Source organism: Zeus faber, assembly GCF_960531495.2.
Source record: "Zeus faber genome assembly, chromosome: 5".
NCBI classification, from domain to species: domain Eukaryota; kingdom Metazoa; phylum Chordata; class Actinopteri; order Zeiformes; family Zeidae; genus Zeus; species Zeus faber.
Window position 1 is genome coordinate 21,128,183 of NC_137192.1, and position 27,315 is coordinate 21,155,497.

Genomic DNA, 27,315 nt, shown 5'->3' on the forward strand with positions numbered 1-27,315 from the left:
CCCTCAAACTGTGCCCCATTAATGCAACATTCCTCCAAAAGATTAGAGCGCATATAGTCTTAAAGAAACATTTTGACTTTGACGTTTTTTTTTTTTTCCCTTCTTCGGCACGTGTGCCTTAATGGAAGTTCAGGAAGCGTCAGAATCCCTGCGGAGACGCTGTCACTACCAATATCCACCCCTCACCCACCCCCCACCCCGACTCCCACCCCCACGTCCCCCGGAATATAGAGGCGGAATATGGATCCTCAGTGACGCGCTGTACTGTCTATTGTAGCGGGAAAGTACAGTGAAAAATCACTTTAATATTATCTAGACTTTACTACAAAAGATTGCACATGAATCTTTCTCTTTCTTTGCCCGGCCTTGTTGAAGAAGCAAGAGTTAAGCTCTTTACACGGAACCAATTGTCACTGTTTGAGTGGCTGCACTGGAACGGAGTTTAGAGGGGGACCGTGATTTGCAACTGTTCTCCCCATGAGAGCAGCGAGCTCTGTTGGCAATGAGATGAGCCGCTGATTGCATTGTTTGTTCAGCTCTCTCCGGGCCCCCTAGATAGAGCCACGGAGTATTACTGGACACAACAACCCTCCGAAAGTACATGAAGATTACTGGGCCGAGCGGGGCAAAGACAGACCACACAAACAGCATTACTCACCTGCCAGGTAGAGGAGGATGACAGCAAATGGCAGAGGAGGGACGCAGGAGGAGGAAAAATGGCCTTCATTTGTGCGCTTATTCTCTCCAGATCCAACATGGCCTTGTGTTTGAAATTTTCTAAACTCAAGGTTCAGAGTTTTTGTACAAATAACATAACACATTGAGTTATGAAAAAAAACAAAAAACGAACAAAAAAAAAAAAAAGCCATGGCCAAAAATATCTTCTTAATAAAGCATGAATTATCAGAGGTGGGTGGTAACTCGTTTTTTTCCAGAAACAGCCTCTTCTTGTTTGCAGGTTGTCTTTGACACATGCAAATTCAGTGTTGAAGGGGATCCATAAGGAGTGATCAAGTCTCAAATCTGTACAAACTCAAACTTTTTTTTTTTTTTTTGCCGCACATTGATTCTCCCAGGCAGTAAACGCCATCCCGTCAGTGTCCCCTGTGATGTAAATGTACTCACAGTGGGTCACCACATTTGGCACATGACGGCAACCCATGTTGTGCCCAGCTTTCCGCCACCGTATAACATAGGTTGCAAAGCCCGTTGCAAAGCTCTTCAGATCCCCGCACTCCCGTTCCCACAGTTAATGTAATTGACCATCATCATCATCATCTGCCCATCTTAGGTTGCTTGGGTGTGGTTGGCACTTGCCCTACTGCGTCAGCCTAAGTGCTTTTCATCACATGATCTTAATGCCGCATTGTGTGAAATTATGTCTCAGGTGATGATGGAACAAGAGATCAAAATATGTCATTTAGTGTAGCAGGAGAACAGAACGTGAACTAAATTAGGGAACCATTTAGGCCTCAGCCATCCCCAGACGAACTGCTGGTTGCCTGCCCATCACACCTTCAATCCACGGAGATGCAAATCAAGAGGAGGTGATGCCAAACGTGTGACTGTTAGGTTTGATACGTTATGTTTTCGACGTTTATCAGTTCCAGTTACTTAACAACAATACAACAATAAAATAAGTATAATAAAACAAAAGAAGCGAGGGGAAGCAAGGACAATGCTGAAATGGTGACCATGGCGGAAAAGCCCCGACTGTGCACTTACTTGACAAAGCAATTGAGCACAAATTATACTTTATGCTCAACATGTCATTATAAACAATATTCATACATTTCAGTTTGAGTACACACTGTTGCTCTCATGTCTGTCATCAAAATACACACTGCATTTAACAAACACTGCCCTCTCGCAGAGCGATGATGAAGGGAGTCTCAGGCCCTTTTGTCCGCACGTTTCAAAAACACGATTCCGAAAAAGCATCTCACATTTGACTTTTGCGTGGTCGAGCAGGCGTCTTTGTGCCGCTTTACATCAGACGTGGCGGTTGTTCCAGCTTTTCAAGCCTTTGAATGTGGCAGAATCTGATTGCGTTCCTTTGCTTTTGCAGAATGCGGGAGAGGGCCCTCCAGAGCGCGTGCAGACGGGTGCTGCTGCTGCTGATCTGCCTGGCGTCGCTGTGGGGGCAGCTGAGCAACGCGTCGTCACACAGGAGCCACATAGGTAGGACGCCTCGCCTGCACCGCTGTGAGAGAATCAGCAAACTACCACTTGTTTTCCATAAGTTTGATACAATGCGATGAGTAAAACCATCTTGGGCTGGACTGGGCACCATTTAGAAATGTTTAATACCTCCCATTACCAATGCAATACATACCATACGCGCCCATACCAATACCTTGACCTGGACCAAGTACCTTTTAGTTTTTTTTCAATTTGTTATTGCTGAGTTTTGTATATTGGCATTTCAACCTTTTTTTATGGTTATTGTATATTTTTACTGTTAACTTTTAAACGTAAAAGTAAACAATAAATTTAAAATAAAATCTGTATATTAATTGATTATTGTATATATGTCTTCGTTCATTTCTAATTCTATAATCTATCTATAATAATTATATCTATCTATCCATCCATCCATCCATTCATAATCTATCTATCTATCTATCTATCTATCTATCTATCTATCTATCTATCTATCTATCTATCTATCTATCTATCTATCTATCTATCTATCTATCTATCTATCTATCTAGATACCAATTTCTTTACAATACATTTTTCATTTTTTCATATTTTTCCTGTTGTTTTGAAACAAAAACACTGTGCTGAGCTACAAAAAAAGATACAACTTTTAAACAAACAGAAAATTGCTAGGGCTGCCCCCTGAAAGTTGACGAATCAATCTGAAACCTCTTTGTCGACTGAGACTCTTGAAGTCTTTTTTGTTTTTATTTGTTTTTTTTGTCATTCAGTTTGCATTACAGTAACAGGATAAATCAGGTAGAATTTTACAAAATGCACAGGGATAACATTTCAATGAGGAATTATAAATAAGGGGAATCAGAAATATATTTTTATGTGTGAATAGAACACGGCTCTCCATGCGCACCAATGGCCGATGGCCGTGCCCCGTCCCTCCAAATAAAACAACTAAAAACAGCGTGGGGACGGAGGAACGGGGGTGCGCAGGAATTATTTATATAACACATGGAGAGGGGTCGATCGGAGAGAGACTCACGGAAAAGTGTCCCCATTACGCACGGTTTCCTTCCATACAATTCCATAGGCACCGGTCTCATTCCATAAGGAGATGTAAAATAAAATAACCTACATCCCAAATAAAAACACAGTTTTGGCACGCCAGTCGCTGGCACCCCGGCGCTCGCCCGTCCATCGTCGGTACCATCGGAGATGGGGCAAAATGAGCCTCTAAAGCTCCCTCTCCACGCCCCGCCTCGGGATTGCGCACTGTGGGGCCGCCTATCTGGCCTACAGGAAGAGCCTGTATATAAGAAGAAGGAGAATCTTTAATTGTCACACAGCACACCACACTACAACACATGCACGCACACACACGCTGGTGAAATGAGGCCTCTGCATTTAACCCATCCTGGCTTATCCTTTCTCCGGGGGCACAGCCAGGAGCAGTGGGCAGCATTCGTGGACGCGCCTGGGGACCTGGTGATGAGTGTCCATCGCTGGTCAGACGATGATGTGTGCATGTTTTTGGTGGGGGTCCTTACTGACGTTAGGTGGAGGAAACCCCATGTGAGCACAGGGAGAACATGCAAACTCCACACAGAAAGGCTCCTATTTGGGAGATAACCCGCCCGGAGTACGGTGCCAACCCAGGACCTTCTTGCTGTGAGGCAACAGTGCAATGCACTGGGCCACCGTGCCAAGGATCAACAATGATGATTAAGGGAGAGCGAGGGATCTGGTCCGCTGCCCATCCCGGTTCCAGTGTCTCCAAACAAAACAAATAAAAAATGACTGTGTTCTTTTTATTATAGATGTATTTGTTTTCCTCTGTTTCCAAATTAATACCAAACAAAATAGCCCTGTGCGTCGCAAGTCGTGTCAGACACGTCTCCCTGTTGCTTTGGGACTTAATTGAGTAAAAACCAGATGAGGCCGAGAAGCCATACCCTGTCATTGTTTGGCTCCTTATTTGCAAGTTTCTGAACAGCTTAACCGAACCGGTAAATATAGAGCACCCCGTTTGCACAATTTTTAAGAAAATATAGCCCTGAGAGAAAACAAAGGCTTCTAACATTTAAATGAATGAAATGAATAGTAAGGGAAATTAAATGTTGGAGAGAAAACTGGCTGGTTAAATGGAGGGTGAGTTGAGGTTGCTTTGCTAAATAAAGGCAGATCGTTGAGACGTTTTAACGTTCACCATCTAACCATCTACATCACATCGCATCCCCCATACTCAGTGGCATCAATGCAGTCTAGTTGGCTGGGTCGATACGCAGCACCTGACGGCTGCTCAGCGTGAATATAATCTGCTAGTGCAGCCATAACAGAGAAGATAGGGCTGGAAGCGCCTTGCTCGAGGGAACCATGGACACGGAGTAAACTGGGACCACTTGATCATAAGCCACGTATGCAGAATCTTTGAACCCGCGATGGGAGTAGTTCACTCCAGAACAGCGCTTGAAGTGGAAAAAAAAAAGAAAAGTGCCGGTACTCCCCGGGGTTCTTTATAATAAAGAAATATATAAAAGTAAGCGTCCTTTGGTGTGTGTTTGGAACAGCTAATGTTGGAATTTAAAACACGTCTACTGTCGTCTGCTTGCCTTGACCTGACGCGAACTTGGAGCGCTTTCGAATCCACCTAAACCGGAGAGCGTGGGCGGCAGTCTTTACCAACAAGGGAACAGGACTGGTGGAAAAGATAATGAATGAAAACAGCAGTTTCCACCAAAAAGGTGCGAAATGGAAAGCTTTAGCAAGGACGCCCACGATCTGAAGAAAGAACTCCCGTCCGTGTCCATATATGGTCAATGACGTCATGGCAACCCTGTGCCAGAGCTTGCATATTGTCCCTTTATAATATTAAAATTAAATAAAATGGTGTGCGACGATTCAATAAAATACGATATATTTCACCATCTGCCCACTTGATTTGTCCACTCAAGACGGCAGCACAGACACCGACAGCTTGTGAGAAGTGCCGGTGCGCAAGAAAAAGTCACGGTAAGCCAAAGAATAAAACGTAGAACTACAGGTACTGTGGCCCACTTGAAGCACTGCTTCAGAGAGTTGGCACTTGACAGAAGAACCTATCTTAAGGAAACAAAATGTTGCTGCAGCCAAAGCTGCCTGGTTAAGTGAAACACAGAGACACATCACATTTTATAGATCCTTTATTTTTGGGGGGCTCTGAATCTTATCAGTATGTTGTGCTCTGACTGACATTTTGCCGGGAAACCGACTGACTCGGCTCGGCTGTGGCTCCATATTCAGGCAATGTTGAACCCTTTGTTATTCATTTTTGTTCTCTACATATATTATCCATCCATTTTCCACCGCTTATCCGGGGCACGGTCGCGGTGGCAGCAGGCCGAGCAGGGAGCTCCAGGCCCCCTTTTTTCCAGTTCCTCCTGGGGGATCCCGAGGCGTTTCCAGGCCAGCTGGGATATATAATCCCTCAAGCGCGTTCTGGGTCTACCTCGTGGTCTCCTACCAGTTGGATGTGCCCGGAAAACCTCCATTGGAAGGCACCCAGGAGACATCCTGATCAGATGCCCGAACCACCTCAACTGGCTCCTTTCGACGCTCTACTCCAAGCTCCCTCCGGATGTCCGAGCTCCTCACCCTATCTCTAAGGCTGAGCCCAGCCACCCTATGGAGGAAACTCATTTTGGCCGCTTGTATTCGCGATCTCGTTCTTTCGGTCACTACCCAAAGCTCATGACCATAGGTGAGGGTTGGGATGTAGATGGACTGCTAAATTGAGAGCTTTGCCTTCCGGCTCAGCTCCCTCTTCACCACAAGGGTCCGGTACAACCCGCGCATCACTGCTGACGCCGCACCGATCCGCCACACCACACCGATCCGCCTGTCCATCTCACGCTCCATTTTCCCCTCACTTGTGAACAAGATCCCAAGATACTTCAACTCCTTCACTTTGGGCAGCAACTCGCTCCCAACCCAGAGGGAGCAATCCACTGTTTTCCAGCAGAGAACCATGGCCTCAGACTTGGAGGTGCTGTCTCTCATCCCGACCGCTTCACACTCAACTGTAAACCGCCCCAGTACATGCTGGAGGTCACGGTCTGATGAAGCCAACAAAACAACATCATCTGCAAAAGCAGAGATGCAATTCTGAGGTTCCCAAACCGGACACTCTCCTCACCTTGGCTGCGCCTTGAGGTCCTGTCCATGAATATTACAAACAGAATCGGGGACGAGGGGCAACCTTGGCGGAGTCCAACACCCACTGAGAACTTTGTGCCAAGAATGCAAACACAGCTTTCACTTTGGTTGTACAAGGCGCGGATGGCTCGTACCAACGGCCCCGGTACCCCACACTCCCTCAGTGTCAGCCAAGACAGCCCAACAATGTCCAGGTTTCTCCATCGTTGCCAACATGAACGTTGAAGTCTCCCAGTAGAACTATAGAGTCTCTAGGCGGAGCTCCTTCCAGGACGCCACCCAGAGACTCCAAGAAGCCCAAATACTCTGAACTGGTGTTCGGTGCTTAAGCACACACAACAGTCAGAGCTTTCCCCTTAGCACCTTGTAGTCGCATAGTGGCGACCCTCTCGTTTCCTGGGGCGAACTCCAACACAGCGGCACTCAGCCGGGGGCTCGTGAGTATCTCCACACCCGCCCGGTGTCTCTCACCCTGAGCAACTCCGGAAAAGGAGAGAGTCCAGCCCCTCTCCAGTGCTGTGCATAGAGGTGAGCCAAACTATATCTAGTTGATACCACTCCACCTCCCGCACCAGCTCCGGCTCCTTCCCCTCCAGAGAGGTGACATTCCCTGTCCCTCAAACTAGTCTACAGTGCCGAGGATCAGCAGGCCCTGGTGCCCGCCTTTGCTTGCCGCCCGGCTGACATTGCACCTGACCCCAGCGCCTATCCGTGTAGGTGGTGAGTCCACAAGGTGACGGCTCCATGGTATATTTTGGGCTGTGCCCGGCCAAGCCCCATGGGTCAAGACCCAGCCACCAGATGCTTGCCGGCGAGCTCCCCTCCCAGGTCTGGCTCCAGGGGGGGGGCCCGGTTTCCCGATTCCCGGCAAGGTGCCATGTTGCCTTGATTGTCGTTGCATTAGGGTCCTTTGAATTGCTCTTTGTCTGGTCCCTCCCCTGGGACCACTCTGCCTTGGGAGACCCTACCAGGGGCTAATGCCCCCAACAACACAGCTCACAGGGTCACAGGGACACACAAACCCCTCCACCGCAGTAAGGTGGCGATTCCTCTCCTTCCTATACATATATTATACATCATATTATATATCATATTAAACATTATACATAGTTAACTGTTTATATCTTGTATATTTCCACAAAATATGCAAGCTTTTTCTTTGAGATTAGGAGATCTGCACTTTTTGTCAGTATGTGATATGTATGTGACAAATAATCTCTTGAACTTGAACAGATATATTGATTTGCAGAATATATATATTTGTATTGTATAATGTTATATAGTATATACAGTATATAGGTATATATATATATATAGAATATGCATTGTTATTAATAATCATAATAATAATAATACCATGCTTAATATTGTAAATATAACTTTTTATTGTTATTTCATAATTCTTATCATTATTTGTGCAGCCTCATTTTTCACTTCACACAATATGCACAATGTTTATTATAGGCAGATTTTATATTTTGGAAATATGTAATGCTCCTACTGAAATGCAGCAAGGAGTTAAAAAAAAGGAAGGGAATGTAAAAACGCCATTGGCCAGTGAGTCTGTGTGATGCAACATGGCAATCAATGAACAATTAAATTGTTATTCGTCTCTGCATGTTACTGTGTATTGTGTGTGTTTCAGGGTCAAAAACCTCTCAGTTAGTGTGTGTGTGTGTGTGTGTGTGTGTGTGTGTGTGTGTGTGTGTGTGTGTGTGTGTGTGTGTGTGTGTGTGTGTGTGTGTGTGTGTGTGTGTGTGTGTGTGTGTGTGTGTGTGTGCGTTCCTAAAGGCTGGAGACCTTTCAGTTAGATTTCTCTTGATGGAGAGATGGCCTGATCCATTGGAATTTAGGTAGAAACTGTGACTTCACATTGAAATAATGAGCCTTGTTCCTCTGGAGGGTGGAAGGCACCTACCAATATGCGTCTACAAGAAAATGTCTTCAAATTCCACAAAAAACATAAAAACATCCAACTCTTAATGTCTCTGGTGCGGTGCCGAAAAAGCAGGGTGACGAATTGAGAGCATCTGTGGAGAATAAGCATCATCTGGATAAACACACTGAATAATAAAGTGCATGCCTCCTATTCTGAGTGTTTCAAACCACCCGCAAGGTCAAAGGAGGGAAAGCAGGAATCCTTCCATCAACTTTCACTTTTCACGTCAGCAGGTGCTGATGGGGATGATTTTGACATTCCCTTTAGCATTAATCGAGGGCGCAGAAGGATTTTTCTGATTTTCAGCAGTTTTTCCTTATTATTCGATGACATCATACATATGATATCACTTATGGGGTTTGAATTTATCCATTATTCTAGCGATACCTACAGTATCTCGTGAAACCCTTTCCTCGTCGGCAGCCACGCCCGACGCATCAGTTGATCTGATGTGTGGCGCTTTTTGCATTTGTTCGATTATCATGGCTTCTGTGCTTATTCCTGTGATTCATTAGGGGCGAGAGACATCCAATCATTCAGCCTTAAGGAGCGGCACTTGATGCCTGGCCCCAGTTCCCTGCTCTCCTCGGGCCCGGGCTGACACTTAGGTAATCACACAGTGTGTCCCAAAGCGACGCGGGTCAAGCCAAGGTGGGACCAATAAACAAACCTCTTTAGCCCCCCTGTTTATTGAGGTGGTGGGCTTCAGCGAAGCAATTGAACCTTTCACCGTACCCTGACGAGATCACGCTAAGCTTATGCCATGTGCACAGACCCGCACGCTTACACACACACACACACACACACACACACGCACACACACACACACACACACACACACACACACACACACACACACACACACACAAAAGACTACTGCATCCCCCAGAGCACTATCCACATTCATTAGCTAGTCATGAAAGAGTGGAGAGGGAGAAGAAGGCATGGAGACGGTACAGGAGGGAGATGGGTTCTGGGGAAGGAAGGGGGAGATGTGGAAGAGAGCGAGAGAAAGAGAGAGAGAGAGAGAGAGAGAGAGAGCGAGAGAAAGATAACAAGTGCCTTTCGGCAATTCAATTTGTTTTGGTATCGTTGATACAATTTAGACTGATGACTTGACCGGGTCAAAAGACCCTGAGTACTTAACTCCACTATTCGGATCATTTTCTTTAACAGGAGCTCAGTCTAACAATCTCATAAAAAAAACAAACAGAAAACCCCAAAATGACTGGGTAATCAAGCTTCCTCTGCTTTGTTGATTATTTGCTCTGAGGCAAAATATTGAAATGCAGCAAGGAGTTCAAAAAGAAAAGAAAAGAAACGGAGTGTAAAAACGCCATTGGCCAGTGGGTCTGTGTGATGCAACGTGGCAACACTGTGGAGGAGCGTTTCTATTCTTGAGATGAAATGCTGCCGGCACTGCCGTTCGCACATTGTAAACTCTGTTGGATTTTTTTAAACGGAAGGCATTAGTCCACATAGCTCATGGATAGCGCCACAAATTGGGATACAAATGGCCCCGCGCTTCATGTCGATGCCAGCTTTAAACCAAGGTCCTCTTCTATACGCACACAGGCGCTATGCTGCCGTCTTAATAAGATAGAAACTGAGCACCGGCTCTCATTTGAATTTAGTGGGATATTTCCATATTTGCTTATGGTGGAGACTTTCTAAAAACTGTGTCATGCACACTAATGGCTCATTCCCAGGCTGATTTCCATGCTTCAGGGGATTTTTTTTTGTATTCTCTGCACTTTTTGTTCCCTCCCTCCATATTTCAGTGTCTTAAAATATGATCAAACTCATTCTTTTGAGTCCAAATTAATGGAAGGATCCAATGTTAACTTTTTTTTTTTTTTTTTGGTATTCTCCGCATGCTCCTTCAAAATTATTTTAGGAGTCATACTTTAAGATGCTGTTAAATAGGAGATGCTTACTAATCAAATTTGAATTGCAGCTGTGTTACTGTGTTAGTTTTGGACAAATATTCTATTAGAAGTTATTTTGTTAGATTAACCCAATTGTACCCCAATGAGTAGATAAATAGTGCTCAGAACACATTTTAGGCAATTTAAACTAAAGTGAGTTTGGTCAACTAGGTTAATAATGCACATTTTGGAGTGATTTTGTTTTTGGGTTGTAGAAACGATGGAATTTTCTGGCGTCCTGGCAAATCTTCTCGTCATTCATAAGTTGAAAAACATACATTAGAACAACTAAAAAACTAAAACAAGGAACAGATTCAGTTTGCTTAAAATATCAGCAGCATTTGTTGCAACACCTTGATTTAAAGATAAATAAATATTAATAACTTGAGGCAGCCAAGAAAATCAAGAAAATCGAAATACATTCTAAACTCTTTTTAAGAACATAAAAGGATAAAAGGATAAAGGATGAAAACATAAGGATAAGGATAAAAAATAAAATACGGTTTTCACAAGACGTCTACATCCGAGACACCTGCACTGGGTTTATCAGAGTCAGAATCAGAATCAGCTTCATTGGCAAGGAATGTGTTCTTCTGCCCTCGCCACGTGTAGCCGTACATGGCTATGCAGCAAGCTAAACACTCTCCCAATAAGTACCCGGAGGCAGAAGATCACGTTTGGTATCTTTAATGGAAGTGGTGTAAAACTATGGAACAGTACAGAAATATGTAGATTACGGACCAGTCTCTATGCAGATGTAAAAAGCCTGTTAATGCATTGTCATAGCTCCTACACTGTATGCATACACGAATAACATAAATAAACTCACAAATTGTGCTTTCTCAAGGGTAATGACGTGGCTGATGGAAGAGATATTAGTCTCAGTCTGAGACGTGTTTAAATTGACTAACTGTGTTTCTGTCTTGCTATCTTGAATGCCTGTGTTCCCGATACCATCAAAATGCTATGATGTCACAGCACAAACTGGGGGGACGGGACCCTACTGCCCAGCAGCTGTAAGATATCAAACCACCAGGATCCTTGACCTTGGGAAGTCGTGCTTCACCATCCTCTGGCTTGGAGTCATTGGACAGAGAAAAGGGCAACCTCCGAGACAGGCCTAAGGAACAGCTTCGCTGTACCGTCCTTGCTTATCATTACCTCGATCTTCCTCACCTTCCCATCATCGTTGGGAAAAACCCTTGTGACAGGCCCAAGGGGGGCCAGTCGTTCCTCTAGACTTGGTTGTCTCGCAGCAGGACAACGTCCCCTTCCTGCATATTTGGCCTCTCGCTCCTCCATATACAGGGTCCCTGCAGGTCACTGATGTATTCTCGTTTCCACCGTTCCTAGAAGGTGTTTGCTAGACTCTGGACATGTTGCCAACGGCAGTTGAACAGGGCCCTCTCATTGAACTGGCCCGGAGGTAACGGGGGTGTGTCAACTTTCTGGGTAAGCAGAGTAGCTGGAGTGAGAGTGGTCTGGGTCTGTGTAAACCAATGTCAAAGGCCTGGCATGACTATCGCTGTGACCTCCAGCATGAAAGTTGTAAGGAACGCGTGGGTTAGCTTCGCAGTCCCATGTTTGAGGAGCATGGTGTCCAGTATACGACGCATGACTCCGATCATCCACTCCCAGCTGCCGCTCATGTGTGGAGGATTGAACTGCCATGTGCATCTGCGCTCTGTCAGGTAGTTCTCTATTTGCTTGTCGCTGGGCCTGATGGAGTCTTATCTGGAGCTCCTTGCTTGCGCCCACAAAGTTGGTTCTGCAATCTGACCTGAACTGCCTCACAGGACCCCTGATGACGAAGAAGCATCTGAGGGCATTAATGAAGCTGGAGGAATCCTTTGACTCTCGCACTTCGATGTGTACTGTGTGTAAACTCATGCTTGTGAAGATGGTTGACGAGGTCAAAGCCTGCCTCAGGTGGTTGACCTTCCTGAGCCTCTGTGAGGAAAGCAGGTCAGTTTAGTCAAGAGGATAGGGCTAACTGATTGCTGGGATGGTTGTTGTAGCCTGATCAGCAGGATAAGATCTGTGGGAATGTAATGCCACTGACCCGCCTATGTTGATAGTCTGATGTGCTGGACTCTGTTGTGAACATAGAAGTAAAACCGTCTCGTCTCATTGGTAATGTAGCCTAGCACCTACTTGCTATTGGAGAAGAATCTGACACTGTCTAACTTGTTCAGCTACTGTTGGATGACTTCTGCCATCTCGACTGCTAGAACAGCTGCACAAATTCAAGTCTCGGGATGGTGATATCAGGTTTTGGGGCCAGTCTCACCTTGCCCAGGGTAAATCCCAACTCAGTCTGACCTTCCGCACCTGACACCTTGAGGTATGTGACAGCACCAATTGCCTTTGTGGATGTGTCGCAGAATATACACATCTCTCTCTCCTCTGAGCTCTAGAAATTGGCAGTCCCTGAAGATCTTGGAGCGAGTCCCTCCACCTCAGCCACTCCTCCTGTCTCTCGTCCGGTAGAGGGGTGTCTGATAACTCAGTCAAACGCAGGATTGACGAGATGGCAGAGAATGTGTCAGCAGAACAGCTGATAACGAGCGTATGAGAGTCGTTTTTATGCCCTCCAACTGGATGAATTGACAGACATCACAAATCTGTCAAACCTGCTTGCCTATGTAAGGTATGAAAACAATGGGGAGATAAAAAAAGAGTTCCTGTTTTGCAAATCATTACCGTTCAACTGCAGAGGTCATTTCTGACATTGGACATGGTTTCAAATGGGATTGATTGGTCCAAATGTGTGGGAGTGAGCACTGATGGCTCCCCTGCGATGCTGGGCCAGCAGAGTGGAGTCCTCACCCGAGTGAAAGCTGTTGCTCCACTCATAGCATCTGTCCACTGCAGTATACACAGAGGAACGCTGGCTGTAAAGAAAATGCTGCAGATCTAAAGACTGTTCTAGGTGAGGCGATCAGAGTCAACTTCATCAAAAGCCTCCCACTGCAATCACCTTTATTTCCCGTTTTATGTGATGAGATGGGCAGTGGCCATAAGCAGCTTCTGTTACACACCAAAGTCCGGTGGCTCTCAAGGGGGAAGGAAGGTACTGATGCGACTTTTTGAATTGCGTGATGAGGTGAGGGTGTTTTTTCTCAACACAAAGTTTGAACTTGCACATCGCTTCAGTGATTTTGAGTGGATGGCCAAAGAAGAAAGAAGAAGAAAGTCTTTATTTGTCACACAACACACCACACTACAACACATGCTTGCACACACACACACACACACACATGCTTTGGATGGTGGCCGGTGAAATGGTTCCTCTGCATTTAACCCATCCTGGCCTGTCCTTCCTCCGGGGCCACAGCCAGGAGCAGTGAGCAGCATACGTAGACGCGCCCGGGGACCAGGTGATAAGTGTCCATCGCTGGTCAGACGATGATGGGTGCATGTTTTTGAGGGGGGTCCTTACTGACGTGAGGTGGATGAAACCCTATGTGAGCACGGGGAGAACATCTAAACTCAACAGAAAGGTTCTTATTTGGGAGATAACCCGCCGGAGCAAGGTGCCAACAGCGCCCCAGGCGGGAATCGAACCCAGGACCTTCTTGCTCCGTGCCTAAATTGGGATACCTGTTCAAAAGACAAATGGATATGTGGGCCAGACGAGTTAACCAATCAAACTTTGACTCATTTGAGAATCTGTTGGATATTTGGAAGGAAGAAATGCGGCTTCCTGTCACCATGATCAATCATGTCAATGAGTACCTGCATGGTTTGAGGACCAAGCTGTGCGAATACATCCCCATCCCAGATGTGCAGTGCAGCTAGATTGAAAACCCCTTCGCCAGCCACAGTGACGAGACCCTTGCAGGCCTGAGCACAAAAGCGAAGGATAATCTTGTGGATCTCTCCTAAGACAGCATATTGAAACTGGCCCTTCAGACAGCGCTTACTAGATACCGTTACTAATGTTACGCGAAAGTTCCATAGATATAAGATTATTTTTAACCCACCTCTTTTTTGTTTTACCACTACTGCACTGTATGTATGAGAATGCATGGCTGTTCGAATATACGTCCTCTGAGAACACACTTGGCTCCCATATTACTTCTGGTCAGATGTGAGCCGCCAACACTTTTGAGGTTTTAAAGTGAGTCCGAAAAGGTTGGGAACCGCTGGGCTGGATGATGTTCACGAAACCACAAGAAACAAAGATAGTCACGGTGATCCTCCCTGACTAGGAAGCTTTGAAACATCTGCTGGATGTCAGCCATGATCGCTGTCCGAAATCAAACTGGTGGGAGAAGGCATCAGGCTTGATGTTCTTGGAACCCGGGCAATTCGTGATGGAGAAATGTAATCATCCCAAAAACAGGGCCCAACGGGCTTGACACGAGTTCAGTCGTTTGGGGGACTGAATATAGGCAAAGTAAGATACACTGTGCATCCATTTGTATTCTGTGCCCTGAAAAGCATATGGCCGTTTCTTCACAATGGGGCGCATCCCTTTGGCCGAATCTAGATAGCTGAGGCCAGCTAAATACCCTTCGCGCTTAATCAAATCTACTTCATGGAGCAGGTCCACAAGGGACCTCAGCTGTTCGAGGTTCCTATCCTGGATCACTGGGAAGTTGTCTAGCCTTACAAAAAGCGACCACTCTATGGCCTCTGGTGAGCCACCTCACCTCAGCTATGATCCGGCTGGCAGCTGGATTGTTGAAGTGGGCCCCTCTGACCCTCTTGACATACTCTAGTGCCTGACAGATTGACTGACCATGTTTCTGTCTTGCTATCTTGTATGCCTGTGTTCCCGATACCATCACAATGCTATGATGTCACAGCACAAACCGGGAGGGCGGGACACTCCCCACCTGGGAGTGGAACATGTGTACAGTACACAAGGAATTTGACTGACTCTTTGCTCTCAATGTACTTACACAGAATAGACATACATCTAAAACAAGAACACAAAGCTGAACCAAGGTAAACCTAAACATTTAACTACAGATATAAGAGATATTAATATATAATAAAAACTGTATATATATAAAAAAAAAACAATGAAAAGGGTAACATGAAGACAGTAGTGCAAGGTGCAAGGTGCAAAGATGATGGAAAAGATATGAATGATTAACAGGTTACTTTATATATATGATGTAAGTTGACATGATACAGTATGCATGAATGCATGCTTTGATTTATAAACTACAGAATATATAATTTAGAATTTGTAGGTATAGTGGATGTGGATGGATACTGCACAGGGATTGTTTTTGACATTGTATGACTGATTTACAGTAAGTGTTCAGAGTGAGTTTATAGTGAAACATGCTGGTCTGTTGTACTTTGAAACTCTTTTCTTTGCGTTAACAAAACCTTTTCCAAGGCTCAATCTGTCCTTCAGACACCAACTATGGCCTGGATAAGTGGTGAAAAATTGTACGAAATAAAAACTGCTTCAGAAAGTATATGGGTCCCTGAAGTGTCTGGAACAGTGGTCTCAAACACAAAAAAATGGCCAGGTTTTCTCGTGGTGCTGTGTTGAACTTAAAGTCACAACCAGCATGTTTTCTGTTTGGCAATTACTACTTATTCTGTTAGAAATAGCTCTCTTATGATCTATTTAATTTGGTTTGGTCATGAACACGGCACCCAGCTCTGTTCCTCAGGACCGTAGCCCTCCCAGTCCACCAGGTACTGGAGGCCCCGGCCGCGGCAGAGGACGTCTAGGAGCCGGGCCGACATGTGGGCGGGTGGTCCTCGATGATCCGGGTGGGTGGCGGAGGAATGGTCAAAGGGTGCTGGTGGAGACTGGTTTAACCTGAGAGATGTGGAAGGTTGGGTCGATGCGCATAGTGCACAGGAGATAGCGCTGGACTGCGGTAGGGTTAATTAAGCGGGTTATTTCAAAAGGGCCAAGGAACCAGGGAGACAATTTCTTGTGTATGGATTTCAAATGGATGTCCTGTGACGAGAGCCAGATCTGTGGACCGGGTGCGTAGTTGGGGGCCGGGACCCGTCGGTGGTCTACAAGGCACTGGTTCTGGGCAATCTGAAGCAGGGTGGTGGTATCCCTCCAAACCTTGTGACAGTGCCGGATATTGAGCAGCACCGAGGACACTGCCACTTCCTCCTCCTGGGCCGGGAACAACAGGGGCTGGTAACTGAGGGAATACTCGAAGCAAGAGAGACCAGTAGCAGAGGATGAGTGGGAGTTGTGTGCGTACTCCACCACACCCCAAAGTATATTTCACCCACGCTAACTGGGAACTCCAAGAGGGGGTGTTGGAGTGGACCAACACAGCGGAGAGCTGCCTGGAGGTCAGATGAGAAGCTGACTCTGGCTCCCAAGGCCCAACAGAATGCCTTCCAGAAATGGGAAACAAACTGAGGGCCTTGGTCGGAGACTATCTATAGGAATAGACATGGCGGACCATGAGATCGGTGGTCCCATGGGCGGAGGAAAGTTTGAGCACGGCGACGAAGTGGGCAGCCTTAGGGAAGCGGTCGACCACCGTCAAGACAACTGTGTTGCCCTCAGAGGGGCAAGCTGGTGACAAAGTCCAGGGCAATGTGTGACTAGCCACGGCTGGGAGTGGGTAAGGGATGGAGGAAGCCCGCCAGGGGACGGTGCAAGGCCTTACTCCGATGATGCACGCCAGGACAAAATCCCGGGTGTTCTGTAGCCAAAGAGGGCCACCAGAAGCTTCTTCTTAGAAGCTAAGGTTGCAACTCAACTGTAGTCCATAATTAAATGCCCGTAGAAGTTGGCAAACCCCAGGAACTGCTGCAGCTTCTTGCGGGTGGAGGGAACAGGCCATTCAGGGACCGCACAGATCTTCTCTGGGTCCGTCCTCATCTGCCCAGACTCAATGATGTAGCCCAAGAAGCCCACAGAGTTCACATGGAACTCGCACTTCTCCGTATTCACAAAAAGTAGATTCTCCAGGAGCCTTTGGAGCACCCGGCGGACATGGTGCTTGTCTTCTCACAGGTAATGGGCGAAGATTTGAATGTCGTCTAAGTAGAGGAAGACAGAGCGGTTCAGGAAGTCCCTCAGCCCATCACTGACAGACTGGAAGACAGCGGGTAGTTGGAGAGGCTGCAAGGCATCACTAAATACTCAAAGTGGCCTAGTGGGGTGTTGAATGCAGTCTTCCACTCATCTCCCTCCTGGATGGGGACCAGGTGATTGGCGTTACACAAGTCCAGCTTCATGAAGACTGTGGCACTATGCAGGGGTTCAAAGGCAGCACTGATGAAAGGTAGATGATACTTGTTTTTAATTGTGAGGGTCATAGGGACCTGTCCTTCTTATCCACAAAGCAGAATCCTGCTCCTACTGGGGAAGAAGAGGGTCGGATGATACCTGTAGAGAGTGACTTGGTGATTTACCTCTCCATGGTTTCACGCTCAGGACGGGACAGGTTGTAGAGATGGCTGGAGGGCAGGGAGGCACCAAGCAGTAGATGAATTGCACAGTCGTACGGGCGATAGGGTGGCATCTCCCATAAATACTGATATTCAGGAGGTACAGCAGACAGGTCATGAGTAACAGGAGAGACAGAGGTGGGCTTAACAGGGGGAAGAGAAGAACACAGACATGTTGAATGGCATAGGGAACTCCACCTTGCGATCTTGTTGGTAGACCAATCGATGTGAGGGTATGGTAGCTCAGGCGGTAGAGCTGGTGGTCTAGTGATCTAAAGGTTGCTGGTTTGATCCCAGGCTCCTCCTGCTAGCATGCTGTAGTGTCCTTGAGCAAGACACTTAACCCCTAATTGCTCCTGATGGCTGCGTCCGTCGGTGTTTGAACAATTGTAAGTCGCTTTGGATAAAAGCGTCGGTTAAATGTAATGTAATGTAATGTTATGCAGTCCTAGCCAGGGGTGTCCAAGGACCAGGGAGGTGTGAGATGAGGAAAACAACAAACAAAAAAGAAAGTGAGCAGCAGGGGTTTGGTCTGGTGTGTGACCTGTGCCAGAATGCTACCATCCAGGCACCAGCGTTCATGGGACAATCAAGGGGCTCCACAAAGATGTTGCGAGGCGAGAACTCTGTTTGGCACCAGAATCCACCAAAGCTAATAATGGAGGTGCTAGTAGGATGTGGCACAGGGGGGCTTGGATCTGCAACCTAGAAGGTGGGGTCTTAGATTCAGTAGTTTCACTCACCAGTATCCCCACAGCTACATGTGAGCGTTGTCTTTTGGCCGAACAGGACTGGAAGACCAAAGACCAACGTACACTCGAGGAGAAAACCCCGGCACCTCCGCAGATCCCCTGCATTGGGTTCGGGTGCAGGCACACAGGGCTCCCTGGTGGAGGAGGGTGGCTGAAGAGAGCGTTCTTGGGAGGGTGTAGGAGAAGGGGTTATCTTAGTTGACAGAATCTTTAGCATTTCCCCAAGTTGTACTCCCTGAGCACCAACAGCATGTGTGTCTATGAGTACTCGAATGAGCTGGTGGTGCCGGTGGAGGACCTCGTCCTGGGTTGAGATGGTCTGATGATGGGGTAGTGGCTGCTGGGTCCATGTTGGGGGTCTGATCGTTCTGTCGTGAACGAGGCGGATAAGACCCAGATGCAGCACACAGTACAGGGAAAGTATAGAAGGTTTATTTACAAAGGGGGAATAAGATGATGTGGGAATGTAATAAAGGGCAGGTGGCAGGATCCAGCCCTGCCTTGATTCCCTGTCTGTCTGCCTCTAGGTCCCTTTGCCCCCTGTCACTGTACACCTGTCCCCAGTTAGTAATCTCACCACCTGTCTTCACCTTCCTCGTCACTCCTTTTGTATGTAACCTAGTCCCATTCACTCTGTCGGGGTCTACGAGCCGGCTGACGGTGTAGGCAGGGTGGTCCTCTATGATCCGGATGGGTGGCTGGGGAATGGTCGGCGGGCAGAGGGTGCTGGTGGAGACGAGTTTGACCTGAGACACATGACACATGACACATCTGGCTTTGACCATGAAGTATAACGCTTATAGTAGACCACCAATAATTTGGAATTTGGCTTAATATCGAAGCTGTTATACAAACATATGCTGGGATATACAGGTAAAGATAGACTATGCATCTGTCGAAATATATGTATTTCTGTAATTGTTATAAATTCAGAGGCCAATGTTTTTGCTGCATCGGTCATGGGAAACAATGATGCACAGGTGTCAGTGCTTTCAAAAGATTCCATCCCACGGTGATGCCGCCGGATTTTGTCCACTGTTTCTTCTTGCTAACTGTAGACACTCGGTGGCAGCCTACTGTAGTTCACCATGTCCACCATTGATGTGACGCTATGAAATGGTCACGGTATGGTTATCGTACTACAGTAATCAAGATCACTTTTATTTATTCCTTATTTGTAACTGTATTGGTGTTTTTAGGAGCAGAACACCTAACAGTACACAAACCGCTAGGGGTCGGATATTATGTCACGGCAGTTATATCTCGTGAAAAAGAAAAAAGTGTCGCTTTATTTTTTTTCCAAACGTGTTTACATTTTATGTATGTTATAAAATTGCTTTGTTTCACTTCATATAATTTACAATAAAAGAGTAAACATCTAAAACTAATAACGGATGTTTTCCAACTTTTGACGCGCTACATGCTTGGCTAGCAGCTAGAATTGGGCGGCGGGCGCACACCACAACCACGACCGCAGGCCAGTGCTACTCCGTCCCTGGCGGCCAATTAGAGCCAGGGACGCGGGTGTGGTTGTATCCTGCTGCAGTTTCCACCTCAGCTCATGGTTGGAAAAAATAAAAAATTATTCCCCGTGAGAAAATAGCTTTTGTCACGTGATCTACTATCGCGTGACGAAACATGCTACAGTATATTCACAACTTTGTGATGTATTTTATATATTTTAGTTAATGGGATGTCTTTTGACAATAATGAAATTACTGCAAAATATTTCTTTCCATATAAAATCTTCCTTTTCTAAATGAAGTCTAACAGCCACGATATCTGGTCAGACTTTCAAGCAATACTATTTGCCCCTCATTTGTTGATGAATAAATCAAGCAACCAACCACCAATACCTAACCAAAGGTTTAAGTATCTTGTGAAATGAAATGTGTTTATTTTCATGGAAGAAAATTGTGGCTTTCAAACTTCAATCAAAGAAAATGGTATAAAATGATGGAAACACGTTTCAAGAGACTTCCATTCTTCTTTTCGCACGGTTAGTGTTTCCCCCTCGGATACGGTCAGCCAGCATGGAGAGGTTCATTTGAATGAAAAACCAGTTAGTCCAGTGACTCCAAGGCCTCCTCTGAATGCAGGAATCACAATGTCTCGTGAATTTAAGAACGTGTCTTTTGCTACTTAAAAAGACACTTATACTATGATAAACACTCTCTGCCTTCTTGACTTTACGTACAGTACCTCACGGTCGCTTTCATCATAATCTTCATAATTACTTATATATACAAAATATAACATGTGTCTTACTCACGACATATGCAGTCATTGTTACAAAAACACACTGCTTCAAAATCGATTTATACATAATAAAATAATACAAAATCATTAGAATACAAATTCTAGGAATTAAAAACTCTTTTTTTTTTTTACTCGTATCTCATTGAGTTTTTACTTTATATTCTGTACTTAAGTTTTGTCTTTAGTTTTGACAGTTTTTGTCTGGGCCAAATAGTATTGTTTGAAAGTTTGACCAGATGCATTTGTCGTTTGAAAGGGTTTGAGCAATTGTAAATAACTGAGTAAATATTACGCAACGTGTATAATAATTTGTTTTTGCTCCATTTTCAGATGTTTCTTTCTCTTTTTCTTTCTCAGAGATAGAGAGGGAGAGGGAGAGAGAGAGAGAGAGAGAGAGAGAGAGAGAGAGAGAGAGAGAGAGAGGAGGCGACCTGCGGGGGCCAAGTGCTAAATGCCATCAGAGAACTGCGGGCGGCTGTGGACGCGCAGACAAAGTGACGAGAACTCGTTCGACGAAGTTACATGTCTTTGTTGTTAGATTTTATTCAGAAAATAAAGTGAAAAATCTCCATTATACACTGAGAGGGAGACAGGGCGCACATTGCTTGCAGCCAATATTTCTCTCAGACCACGTCTTAAGGGAAGGTATACTTACACATAGACCATTATTTATTTATTTGGCGCATACCATTAGATAGAGAATGAAATAGGGATGTTCTTGAAAGGAGGACAAATGAGCGCTGGCTCAAGGCTGCGGTGGTAGACGGACACGGTATTTCAAAACCGTCTGTCTGACCTAAAAGCGGACGTATGGCCACCATACCCCTATTGTCAGGCTTATATGGGCTACTGTGATTTACGTTCAAATGTTTTTGCATTTTTTTCCGAGATGTGACATGTAGTCTGAACCAAGAATCCAAGATTCAAGAGGTTTATTTGTCACATACATATACATGCGTTCATACATATACGCAGTGAAATGTCTTAATTCTTGGTTTTCTTGAATTGGAGTTCTTGGTTTTTGGAATTCTTGGTTTTATGTATATGTTGATTATATTTATTGGTTCCATATAATGTAATCACACTCCATGTAATCTGACAAAAAAAAATCATCTAAATTAGGATCTGTCCGTATCTCTGTATCCCTGATGATACAGTGATAGAGATAGATATCGGGGGTGGTATCTCAGGAGGTAGAGCTGGTCGTCTAGTAATCTAAAGGTTGCTGGTTGGATCCCAGGCTCCTCCTGCTAGCGAGACACTTAGCCCCTAATTGCTCCTGATGGCTGCGTCCGTCGGTGTTTGAGTAATTGTAAGTCGCTTTGGATAAAAGCGTCTGCTAAATGTAATGTAATGTAATAATAGTGCTGCTGAGAACCAACCGTAAGCTGAACAGTGGAGCGGGGAGGCACAGCTGTCTGTCTCGACTGCTCACATGTGCCACCCGGTGGTGGTTGGTGTGCACTACAGCTATTGTTTTCTTTCGTCAAAAACAAATCTCAAGTGTTTTCGTGAGAATCTTGGCAACGGCGACAGGGGTGACAAAAACAAGTTTTTTAGTAACTTCTACTACAAATCTCTTCCGATGTGGATCAAACTTGGACCACAGTGTGTGTGGACTGCTCGTTATTCATTCGTGTCCATGAGTTTGATGGTTTCTGAGCGGCAGATACTTTGACATGTGATAACAGATCCGAACAAAAACAGTAGGGTTCCCGTCCTTCGGGCTGGACCCCCAACCATACATCTCCCTCACGTCGTGTAAAATCACAATATAACAAATTAATCTGAGCCCTGACAAGATTCGTAAAGGATGAATAAAAAAACAACCATAAATATAGCTGCGGGTAGCAATGCACAAGGTCGAAGTTGGTTAGTGTGACGTGTGTGACGGGGTGACATCTGTGACATAATGATGTTCAAGGCCTATTAGCAAGGCTGTAGATTTTATTAAGGCGAATGTTAAAACTAACTACAATTCAAGATGACATATAACTAAAGAAATTGTCTATAATGGAATATATATATATATATATATATATATATATATATATATATATATAATATGGAACAAATCTGAAGTTGTTGGTCATTCTCTCTTTCTCTAGCACCCTGGTGCATGTCGCATAAGTTATAAATTAATGAAGTAAAAAGATTATTATGTTACATTTTCAGCGTTTCAAACGCAACACCTGCCTCCTAGTAAATGGCGGGTATCCCTTTGTTTCATCTATTTAATTGTCTTCTGGTTAGACTCGAACGTAACTTTTTCAAACATAGTGAAGGTTAATAGAAATAAAGTTATAGGTGTCACTGTGTAATTTTGTAAGGTTTCCATGACAACTATTCAGGAAGGAAGGAAGACTGTAAACCACATTATCCATGTTCCCAACGCAACACCTACCTTCTGTGCTTCTTAGTTTGTGTAGTCTGTCAGAGTTTGCGTCTCATATTCCTTTCGTTCTAGTCCAGTGGAATAATGCAGTGGAAGTGAAAAATATCGAACCGGTGGAGTTGCTGCATCTGTGCGCGTCGCCATCTTGGGGAGGTGCTGATTGTTTATGACCAATCGGTAGACTGCAGTGCTATCACGTGACCTGCGTGCGCCTATAAATTCCCTTTTTAAAAAACCCCAGAGGACGACAGCTAGAGCTGCGCGCCGCCATCTTAGGAAATGACACGCTTGTCTGTGACCAATCAAAGGTCTGCAGGGCTATCGCGTGACCGTTGCGCAGATGAGAAACAAAGTGTTTTTTTTTTTTTTTACTTTTTTCCTCTACTAAACTGGACCAATTCGGATAAAACTCAGAAGAGGGCATGTCGGAACTGCCCCGAATCCAATATCGGTTCCAGGACATCCACTGACATCAATTTTTCATGAGCAAAAACACTAGGGGTCTCGACCCCTAGATATAGCTGCAGGCAGCAATGCATGGGACCCAGGTAAGTCGCAGCAACTGCACCAATGGCAATAATGGGATCAATTGAAGACATTTTGATAAAACCGTGGTTTAATTGGTTATTAATGCGCTGGGCTTTGGTTAATGGAGAATAAAACAAAGCGCAGCGTGAGTCATACTCTGCACATACTGTATATACCAAATCGGATGACTATGTCACAAGGCACTCGGCTCCGCGTCTTCCGGTTCCTTCCGCTTATTCAAAAAAACGTAGAGTTCTTCCTACCTCCTCCTACAGATATGGTCCGATGTTCATCAAACTTGGACCACAGCATGTCTGGACTGCCCCAAATACAACTTATTTGTTTTGTGTCCGTGGGTTTTACGGTTTCTGAGCGCCAGGAACTTTCAGCGGAATAATAATAACAACAATCCGCTGCATCGTAATGAAAAGGACCAGGGATGGATGAGTGGCCTCGGCCATCCCTGGTGAAAAGGCGTTGTTTGGCGAGTGTGAGATCCAACGTGTCCCCGCTGATATGATGTGTCACAAGTGGAATTAGAAGCTGCGGCTGCCACCCACAGTGCTTCAAATCTCAACATCAGCGACCGGGCGACAGAGAACGAAGCTGTGGAGATGCCGATACTCTTATAAATAAAATAATGCGGGAATTTTGATCAACAAAAACCAACGGCGGCTCCCTGCTGCTGTTGTTGTGTCGCCCGTGATTCAACATTTGAATGTGCACGATTGTGCTTCTGTCCAACCCAACACCTGACTTCAGACAGGGGAATACAGAACTAATACAGAAATATAATTTTAATAATTCTGGCTTTGACTATGAGGCATAACATTTATATTACAGCACCATCCATGTGGAATTTGGCTTAAGATCTAAGTACTATTACAAATGTGTGCTGGAATATGCAGGTAAATAAAGACGTAGAGGCGTTTTCACTCTGATCTCTAAACGTTTCTCGTCTTTAAACTCTGAACTGTTTTTAGTGTTTTTGGTATGATGTAATTTTGAACCCAAATACAATAATCCTACAAACGACGTAAGATTCAGCGTCTGTATGGTTTCCAGGGCTTATTACAATCACATTGACTTGCGCCGAGTAAATTAAATAAAGACGTAACTAGTCCAGGCACTCACGCAGCTCCTCCACTGCTCCGCTGCTCCACTTATTGGTTCTCCTCCTTGGTGCAACTGGTTTATGCAGTTTGACTCTCTGCCTGTACTGCGTGCTGGGATCAGGTGGAGCGAGACGCGCTGCGAGTTTCCCAGCGCAGTGCGGGGAATGATACGTGACGTGTTGTGGATGGTGGTGTAGCGGTGCTCCAGCGTGTTCTCCATATTTTTAGTATTTACTACACTGTTTGTATTTGGGGAGTCCGATATCTTAAATTCCCTTTTTTTTAAAAACCCCGGAGAACGATAACTAGAGCTGCACCCCGCTATCTTTGAACAATGACACGCTTGTCTGTGATCTGTACTATCACGCGGCCGTTACGGAGATGAGAACCACCGTGTTTCTTCACTATCTGCTCCTACAAAAATGGACCAATTTGAACTCAGAAGACGGCGTGTCGGAACTGACCCGAATCCAAATTGTATTCATCATGTCCATGGGTATGTTGGTTCCATCCATGCATCCATGGCCCAGGCACCCAGGCATCCATGACCCACTGACAGTAATTTTTCATGTACAAAAACAATAGGGGTTTAGGTTCAGGCTTTAGGGCCTAAATAAAGCTACAGGCAGCAATGCATGGGGTGCAGGTAAGTCGCAGCAATTGCACCAATGGCAATGATGGGATAAATTGAAGACAGTTCAATTAAGCCTTGTTATTGATGCCCTGCGCTTTGTTAAAAAGGAGAATGAAACAAAGTGCAGAGTCCTACCCTGCACATACATACCAAATTGGATGATGACGCCACAAAGCGCTCCACTCCGCTACTTCCGATTCCTTCCACTCATTCAGAAAAACGTTGAGTTTTTACTCACTCCTCCTACAAATATGGTCTGATGCTCATCAAACTTGGACCACAGCATGTCTGGACTGGCCCGAATACAATTTGTTAGCTTCGTGTCAGTAGGTTTTACCGTTTCTGAGTGTCATGCACTTTCGGCGGAGAATAAGAACAATACTAATCTGAAAAAAAACAGTAGGGTTACAACACTTCATGCTGGACCCTTAATTATAGGTATTACGTATTAAAGGTATGGATCCATGTGTTATGTGCATTTTTCTGTTTGTCTGTATGTAAATAACAATCCCATATGTTGATGTCATCGAGTAGTTAAAAGTAGGGATGGGTGGTTCGATGCTGAACTATCAATATTTCCGATCCTGGAGTTTCCTCTCAGAAATCGGTCCTCACATAAGAAATAATCAATACCAGAGTGTTTTCTTTAACCAATAATTACATTTAATCCATTTAAATGTTGTATTTTTTTTTTTAGGAAATGAAGCAAATAAAACAAAGGAAAACACAAATTGTAGCAAATACTTGTGTGAGGAAAGCAATGTCTTTTGATTGCGCCATTATCCTCCAGTTCCCATACACACACACACACACACACATGCGTGTGCATGCGGCGGCAGGCTAATCTTAGTTTGCATCTGATCACTGAACACTGTGACAGGAACAAAAAAAAAACTGTCTGGCAATACCTGTCGCATGGTCGAACACCTTCCTACATCCTTCCTCTCTTCACCTCAACCATGAATCCCAAGGATTGTCAGGTTGAAGTGAAGATTAAATTGTGCCTCCCTAAGCAGCGAGCGCTGCATCGTCAGAAGAAGAAAATTCACACTGTTGTGTAACATTACGATCTGGGTGTGTAGACGCCCGGCCGGGGTGTGGTAGACCCCCTCGCTGGGTTCCACAACTGCGTACCTGCCAACTGCTAATTGTCAGTAAAGCGTGCCAATTCTAACACAGGAGCACGTGTGTGTGTGTGTGTGTGTGTGTGTGTGTGTGTGTGTGTGTGTGTGTGTGTGTGTGTGTGTGTGTGTGTGTGTGTGTGTGTGTGTGTGTGTGTGTGTGTGTGTGTGTGTGCGTGCGTGCGTGCGTGCGTGCGTGCGTGTGTGTGTCAGTGTGTCATTTGGGTAGCTAAAACATAATAACGACTTGATGTACTTTTTAAGTGTTGGCCTCAGGAGCATCCTGCCCGGTGCTGCAAGAAGCAAGTTAGATTTAAGTGTTCCTGGAAGTCAGAGCAGCTGTTCCTATTTCAATATTATTGTTTTTATGGGATCCATTTTGTCGAAGTCACCGAAGGATATTTGATTAAACAAATTTAGACATTATGTGAAGAATAACTATTGAAAAGGGTAATTTGTTCACATTTTCTGTTGTTCACGATATACATGACAAAGATTTCCCCTTTCATGCCCACAAGAAGACCTTTAAAGGGATAGCATCTTCATTTGCTATTGGGATAATGATAATAATTGGGATAGTAATCTTGGTGGTACTTGGCTCCATACTGAACAGTAAACGAGTGTCCTCGTCCATCCCTAGTTAAAAGGCGTTGTTTGGAAAGTGTGAAATTCAACGTCGTCACCGCTGATATAATGTGTCCCATGTGGAATTAGAAGCTGCCACTGCCTCCCACAGTGCTTCACATCGCCACATCAGCGACTGGGCGACGGACAATGCAGCTCTGGAGATGGCAATTTCTTTTTTCTATGATAAAATAATGTGGGCTCCCTGCTGCTGTTGTTTTGTCTCCCCGTGAATCATCATTTGAACTGTTGTGCTTCCTGCACAACA

The 27,315-nt window shown here is 45.2% G+C and overlaps 1 protein-coding gene across 1 annotated transcript in view; it reads left to right on the top strand.

Annotated features, from left to right (window-relative positions):
* Positions 1–2,069: 2,069 nt before the first annotated feature.
* tafa3a (TAFA chemokine like family member 3a) overlaps positions 2,070–27,315 on the top strand; it is a gene marked incomplete at both ends in the record, with an annotated part of 41,273 nt that continues 16,027 nt past the window's right edge. Inside the window, one exon of the mRNA XM_080001034.1 lies at positions 2,070–2,181. Coding sequence (XP_079857160.1) covers positions 2,070–2,181 — 112 coding nt within the window. The remainder of the gene's footprint in view (positions 2,182–27,315) is intronic.